Raw genomic sequence first — 7,524 nt, 5'->3', positions numbered from 1 at the left:
CTTCCACTAGACCAGGTTGCTCAAAGCCTCATCCAACCTGGCCTTCAACACTTCCAGGGAGGGGGCATCCACAACTTCCTTGGGCAACCTGTTCCAGTGTCTGACCACCCTCACAGTGAAGAACTTCCTAATATCTAATCTAAACCTACCCTCTTCCAGTTTAAACCCATTTCCCCTTGTTCTGTCATTAACTGCTCTTACGAAAAGTCCTTCCCCAGCTTTCTTGTCGGCCGCCTTCAGGTACTGGGAGGCCGCTATAAGATCTCCCCAGAGCCTTCTCTTCCTCAGGCTGAACAGCCCCAGCTCTTTCAGCCTGTCTTCATAGGAGAGGTGCTCCAGCCCTCCGATCATCCTGGTGGCCTCCTCTGGACTCATTCTAGCTGCTAAGTTGCAGTTAAACTTGTGCCCAGTGTACAGACTACTGGAGGACGGCAGATGGAAATAGGTAGGTGTAGATACATGTGCACTGGCACCTGAGCAGTGGAGCTCCCTGGTACTGTGAAACTGTTAGAAGAACGGTTGCCAACAGATGACTTTGGCCAAGGCTAACTTACAGTCTCACAAACAATTTGTGGCCACAATTCGGATGTTACAGCATGCCAGGGATTATTCCCAGTGTACAGTTTGCCTGCAGGCGCTCTGAGAGGCTGCAGGTTTAATAGACTTGGTCAGAGGAGAGGACACTGTTTGGCCTCAGGGCCAGAGGGCTGGCCCAGGCACTGTGGAGTTTGCTGGTTGCTCTGACCAGTGCAGCTGGTCAATGCTGAAGGAGGAAATTCATGTTGGTTTTAGCAATACGCCACTAAAAGGAAATCACCTTTCCCACACATCATTTTAGATGTCTCATTTCTGTTTGAACAAATACTTAACCTAATATTCACGTTAAGAAAATCTCAGTCTCTGTCGCTTTTGGGCCTTTCTTGCAGCTTGTTTTTGGTGAAAGGCAGAGGAAAGTATTTTCATCTTTCACTTCTACATTGACAACAGAATTTGTCTTTGTGATTTTTAGGGCGATAGTAAAAGGCATATTATCTTTGGTACCAGCAGTGATAATGATGCAGTAATTTTGCTGTTGTTGATAACACATTATTTGCACACAATTTTAGGAGCTGCCTTCTGTATGAAAAAGTGATCCTTTCACGTATGCCTAAAAAGCCCCACTAGTATATGTAAGAAAAGGGAAAAGAACAAGACACTGAGACACAAACTTACTATGCTGCCCACTTCTTAAGAAAGACAGCAATTATTTAAGAGCTCTGTTTTTGCAGTTTCTTGGGATGGCTACCCTCTTATTTTAATGAAACAGTGATTCCGTCAGCATTACCTCCAAAAGTTATGTATTTTTGTCGTGCATCTAGGCAGACAAAATGGGTTGTGTGAGAAGAACAACTAACACATGCACTTTAAAAATCTTCTGATTTCTAAATAGTATCTAGGTCATATGATACCCACAGGCATGATTCATCCACCTGGGCTTTATGCCAGTTAGCAACTGCATAGATCTGACACTCCAGGAGTACTGTAAAATTATTAATTATTATTTCTCTTCAAATAACACTGTTGATTATAGCTGTAAAAAATACAGCATGGATTTTATAGTTCCTTTCTGAAAGAATTCATTTCATTAAGTGGATGCAAAAATTACAGTATGGACTGAAGAGACGGCAGAACAGACCTAGCTGAATGAGCCCAGGTGGCTTTCCTTGGCCCTACAGACCTTCATTTCAAGGGTTGCTTGATATAAAGACCTATTTGAGGCAGAAGTAGTCTTCACCTGAGTGTATCCGCTTGAAGCCCAGCTAGCTGTTAAGGGTTGATCTTAGTTAGCTACAATGAGCTAAAAACTGCCAGTGGTCTCCCTCTGTTAGGCTTTTGTGTAAAGACGATAATCTCTTTGAGGGGTGGAAACCTCATACATTTAGTACAAACCTCATGCATTTTTTTTGCGATGAAGTTAATTTTCAAGAGATGAAATCATGTTTATTTTTAGACATGTGTATTATGCAGGCAGACACTCATAATTAAAGATTCAACAAGCCTTGTTCAGGGAACCGTCAAGTTGCATTTTAAAAGATGAGTAGGTGTCTAGGAAAACAAAAATGTGTGTAGCTGGGGTGTTTTTTTCAGGTGTACTGACATGTTTATCTCAATGAACACTTATAGGAGTAGATTATTCTGGGACTTGCCAGGTTGCTTACCTTGCATTTCTAGTTGCCTGTATACTTTAAAAATGTAGCCCCTAATGACTTTGAAAACCAGCTGCCTCTTTTAACTCCTGCTTCTGAAGAGTCCCATACAGATTTTTTTAAAAAAAAACATCTTTAGAGAGTAAAGGCTGAGATTGCTACAGTTGAACTAAAAATACAGTGTTCTGAAAATGAGGTGAGAAAGTATAGCCTTTGCCAACTTGTAAAGAAACAAGTGTTTAATTTTTGTGAACTTAAAACTGAAAAAAAAAATGTTTTCTCCTTTGCCTTCCTGAGTTTGTGACTTCCCATCACATGAAAGTGGGACAGGAGAGGAGGAATGTTCTCAGGTTTGTAAGCATGTGTGGGTTATGGTGGACTTGCTCTGACCATTGTGTTTTTATTTATTATTTTTTCATCTAGATAAAGAAGAGGCAACAAGATGTGGTGAGGTTTCTGGAAGCCAATCGCATAGAATTTGAAGAAGTGGATATCACAATGTCAGAAGAGAAAAGACAATGGATGTACAAAAATATTCCTGAGGATAGGCAGCCTGCACAAGGCAATCCACTGCCACCACAGATATTCAGTGATGATCGGTACTGTGGAGTAAGTAGCTGTTACGATTGTCAACAGGTGATGCATTAGTATACCCCCTTGTCCCTTTTGAGACCACTATAAGCTGGGGATTTATGGTTTCCTTGCTACTTGGGTCTAGTCCAAGCATAAAATTTCAGAAGGAATGAGAACATTGGCTAATTGAGTTATATTGTTGTTGTAATTAAGCTCCTTCTCAGCTGCTGTCATAGTGCAAATTTCATTTATGCTCAGAGAGCCTTTATGCAATCAGAGTCTCTAGGATAAATGAAAACGATTTGCTGTTTGAACTGTAGAATAGTTTTATTCTTACCTAAAGCAAAGCAGCTTGAGACTTGTCTTCCTCTGCTGAAAGACTGCTAAGCACGAGAGCCTGTGAATCTGACAACAGACTGATGGATGGAATGATTTTCTCTGATGGTGTAAGCTGCAATCACTTCTTCATCTGCTGGTGCAGGCTGAAGCAGTAGCCTTTGACTGATACGTGGGGAATGGCACCATATGAGTATTTTACTCCCATACTTGGCCAATGTGGTACGCTGCAGCCCTGAGTCTTGGGTACTGTTGTAGTCGGGAGAATCTTCCCAGAACTTGGACTCACCTTTGAACAACATGTAAAGAGCACAGCTGGTCCCTCTTTGCCTTGCTGCATCTTTTCATACTTCAACCGTGTGACTTGTATACCCTTTAGGAGGCAGGTCTGAGGTACCTGTTAGACTGGCTGGTGGGAGAAAGGGAGGTTTGATGTGCCACCCTGCTTGCATCACGAAGTGATTGGGTAAGGTTCACCTGTGAATTGAGTAGGAGAATGAAATGGGGAAGAGCATCTCTGTGGCTATGATACTTGGATCAGAGCAAATGTGGGTATTATGTGGGTTTCTGACTGCAATGTGGTGAAGATACATCCAAGCTGGTTCTAGCTTAGTCCCTGCCAGACTCAACAGTGCTGTAATGAAGCTGTTTCTGTCTGACGAATTGTTCAGAACTGATGAGAACCTGTCAGCTGCAGTGCAATTGTTAGATTAATGTGGGAAGCATGTAAGAAGTGATTTAGGATCCTCTGCAACAAACAGATTGGGTATGATGCGGCAGCTCTCTCGCTTCTTGAAATAAGGTATTTAACATCCCTCCCATATGCTTTGTATTGTCCTTACTTGCTTACCTCAGCAGTGTAACTCATTTTTTCCTACTTCCAGGTAAGAAATGTCAGTTAAAGAAATGTATCTGGGACATGGAAGGGATTTTGACCCTCACTTATGGAGCAGCCTCTCACTTACAAATAATAACATGTACATTGTTCTGTGTGATTTTGGTTTGCCTGGGAAATACAATGTTTTAAGCTGCTGTTTCTTACTCTTTCAGCTTGTCTTTATGGCATGTTTTAACCTAGTCTTAGAAATTGCTTTTTGGAATTAGTGAGGAAGATGCCATGCAACATGTGAGATGATAATCTGTCTGCTCAGCTGATAGCTGTTTTGGTTGAGCACAGTTAATCCTATTACTAGGCCTCACTGTCTGCATGGACATCTTTAAAGAGCAAACATGCTTTGAAAGAAACTGTATTTTCTAGGATGAAGGAAGAAGTATGTGCAGGATCTCCAATATTCATCATTAGCTTGCTGCAATAGTTAATGAAGTTCTTAGGTAATAGAGTGGAGGGAAGCATAAGGCAGGAGGCAAAGGAAGTCAGTGCTAGAAAGGGGGTTAAAATATCACAACTAGATGAAGTCAGCAGACATTGCACATCTTGTCTCTCTTTGTCATTTCCACAGTGAGTGTTTTCGTTTGTTTCTCTTGACATAAATAACTAAACAAAAAATCACTATTAAATAACTTAAAATAACTTAACTTATTAAACTGAAAAAATACCCACCGAGTTTTCTGTTAGTTGAGCTAGTAAAAATTGTACCTTATCATTCCTGTCCAGGCAATTTAATCCAATTTGCACTATTAACAAGCACTGTCTGTTTTTCTGCGTGCCAGTTCTACAGTCTCACCAGGAAACTGCCTATGTACTTATTCTGGTTATGCATTGTTACTGGCGATACAGACGTCCTTACTTACAATACAAACTGGTCAGATTCCTTGCTGCTTCTCTAAATGTGTCAGGGCTAGACAAGACAAAGCAAAATAGGTACACTTTTTACTTTGGTCATGCTATTTCAGTAGAGGTTCACAAGCATGTAGTGTATGAACCATGACTCAATGTTGTGTTCATAGCCTTACTGTTTTTTCTGTGTTAGTAAAAGCATTAATAGTTTGGGTTTTTTTTCCTCCCCATTTTCTCTTTAGTAGAAAACCTTAGCAATGTGCAGAAGGGTATTACCTCAGAATAAATTTTTCTGTCTAGGACATTAGCATTTGAAATAACCACTTTTCAGAATGTAACTGCAGTATAGAGGAAGTTTGTTTTCAGTGTTTTCAGTAAGTACCCAAAATTGATTGGTGTCAGCCATTTGGATATGTGATAGTTGGTGTAAGAGAGAAAAAAGGTACCAAAAGATGAGCAGTGCTTACTGGTTCATGAGACATGTTGTACCATGGGGGGAAGGATCCTTCTGGTACCAATAGACAAACTGCATGTTTTGAAGTGTGAGCAAGACCTTGAAATTTTTCTGAGTCAATGTAATTGCAAATATGATCATTAATCTATCTTATCCTTTTATCAGTCTTCTGAGATGCGCTCCCCAATTTTTCAGTAACAAGTTCTGAATTTGTAACGGATTTTGAAATAAAGTACTCGGCAAGAACCATTTTTATTTCCTGTGAACAAGATAAGAGCTGTGAGCATACAAGAACACAAATCATTTTACTGATAATCCAGTGCTATGTCATAGCACTAACACTATGATAATTTACATATTTTTATGACTTTAAAATCTGTTGTTTCATCTTAGTGACATTGGTATAACATTGTAAGTGTATGAGAAAAGAGTCTACATTTCAGACAAATCAGACACATTAATCTGCTCTTCTAATTTACGGCAGTGTAAATCTGAAATTACTACAGTTATGTTGCTCTAGTAAGTGCTGTGTAAGAGTAAGGAAATGTTAGTTCCTAGTGCATGTTCCAAGAGGGAACTCATGTGCTTTGCATAAAGAAAAGTAAAATGGAGATAATTTGGAAAAGATTAAAAAAACAAAAAAATAAGTAGAGCCTTAATAGTAGCTGGTGTGATGGGTTGGATTGTTGGGCAATTAAACCAATTGTGTCTTGACTGGTTCTTTACAAGGCTCATCCATAGTTAGGCTCCTGCTGTAGTACTTTGGCATACAGCTATGACATGCAACTCAAATCATGGATTATTTTCCCCTAAGGTTAAATCCCTTTGAGGTACACACCGGGTTTCCCCATCCTCATGCATTACCCACCAAGTGCACCCTGGCCCTTGCGCAAAAGGAACCCCACGAACGGGTTTGCCTTTTCCTGAGGGAGGAACAACCCACACTGTCTTTCCCAGCCACTGTTTGTCACAGCAGAAAAGCTTTAGCTGTTTGACTTGTTTGATCGTGGCGCATATTTCGCATTTGTGGATAACCTGTTCAATGGCTTCAGTGGTCAGGTCCACCCCTCGATTACGAGTCCATCTGTACATGGCCTCTCTTCCCAGGTGTCCTGAAGCATCATGGGCCCACTGAGCTATGAATAGCTCGCCCCTATGTTCCCAGTCCAGGTCCACCTTAGCCATTTCAGTTCTGGCAGCCTGGTCTATCTGCTTCTTGTTTCCATGTCCTTTGGTGGCACGGCTCTTGGGCATGTGAGTGTCTACATAACGTACTTTTACAATGAGGTTCTCTACCTGGGCAGTAATGTCTTGCCACAATGCAGCAGCCCAAATGGGTTGCCAGTTAGTCAGCTTCTGTTGCCGTAGCTGCCCCCCAGGGGCATTTGCTGCCATCCATGAGTCAGTGTAGAGATAGAGTACTGGCCACTTTTCTCTTTCAGCAACACATAGAGCCAGCTGGATGGCTTTCAGTTCTGCAAACTGACTTGATTCGCCTTTGCCAGTGACAGTTCGTGTGATTTGTCTTGTGGGACTCCACACAGCAGCTTTCCACTTCTGATGTTTTCCCACAATATGACAGGACCCATCAGTAAATACAGCATATTGTTTTTCATTTTCTGGTAATTTATTATATGGTGGGGCCTCTTTGGCCTGAGTCACCTCCTTGAGTGATGCTTCAAAATGTCTGCCTTCTGGCCAGTCCCTGATCTCTTCTTCCTGCTGTCCCTCAGGAAAAGCTTCTGTCTCCTTTACCAAACTGGGTCGACCTATGCTTTCGTTGTTTCTTCCTGACTGCAGGAACATCTGTTGTAGTTGAGGGTTGGGTTTCTGATTTAGCTACAGCATCTGTTTGCATGTCCTCAGATCCAAAGACCCTTACAGCATCCATTTGTATGTCCTCAGATCCACAGACTGTCACAGTGCCTGTGTGTCCTCAGATCCAGAGACCCTCTTGTTCCTTTGAGCATAGGCACAGGCCTACCTCAGGCCTCAAGACAGTGCTGGAAGTGGTGTCCCTCTGGATATGCAATTGGCATGAACTGGTCTGCCAATTCAACAGGATTCCACGTCTGTTCAGGAGTGAAGTCCCAAACCATCAGAGGTGAAAACTGCTCTAGGCACCTGCCCAAATTCTCCCACACACCTTGCCCCTTGGCAATTGGTTGTCTCAGGGCAGTTCCTGTGTGGCATTCCCAACTAGTTCGCTAACCTCATGAAAAACCAAAATCGGTGTC

At 41.8% G+C, this 7,524-nt stretch overlaps 1 protein-coding gene across 1 annotated transcript in view; it reads left to right on the top strand.

Annotated features, from left to right (window-relative positions):
- Positions 1 to 2,834, top strand: part of LOC114818398 (SH3 domain-binding glutamic acid-rich-like protein 2) — a gene marked incomplete at its 5' end in the record, with an annotated part of 5,833 nt that extends 2,999 nt beyond the window's left edge. Inside the window, one exon of the mRNA XM_029084043.1 lies at positions 2,610 to 2,834. Coding sequence (XP_028939876.1) covers positions 2,610 to 2,834 — 225 coding nt within the window. The remainder of the gene's footprint in view (positions 1 to 2,609) is intronic.
- Positions 2,835 to 7,524: the final 4,690 nt, after the last annotated feature.

The sequence above is a fragment of the Antrostomus carolinensis genome, unplaced genomic scaffold (assembly GCF_000700745.2).
Source record: "Antrostomus carolinensis isolate BGI_N321 unplaced genomic scaffold, ASM70074v2 scaffold12130, whole genome shotgun sequence".
Classification (NCBI taxonomy): Eukaryota; Metazoa; Chordata; class Aves; order Caprimulgiformes; family Caprimulgidae; genus Antrostomus; species Antrostomus carolinensis.
This window is presented reverse-complemented; position numbering and strand designations above follow the sequence as displayed.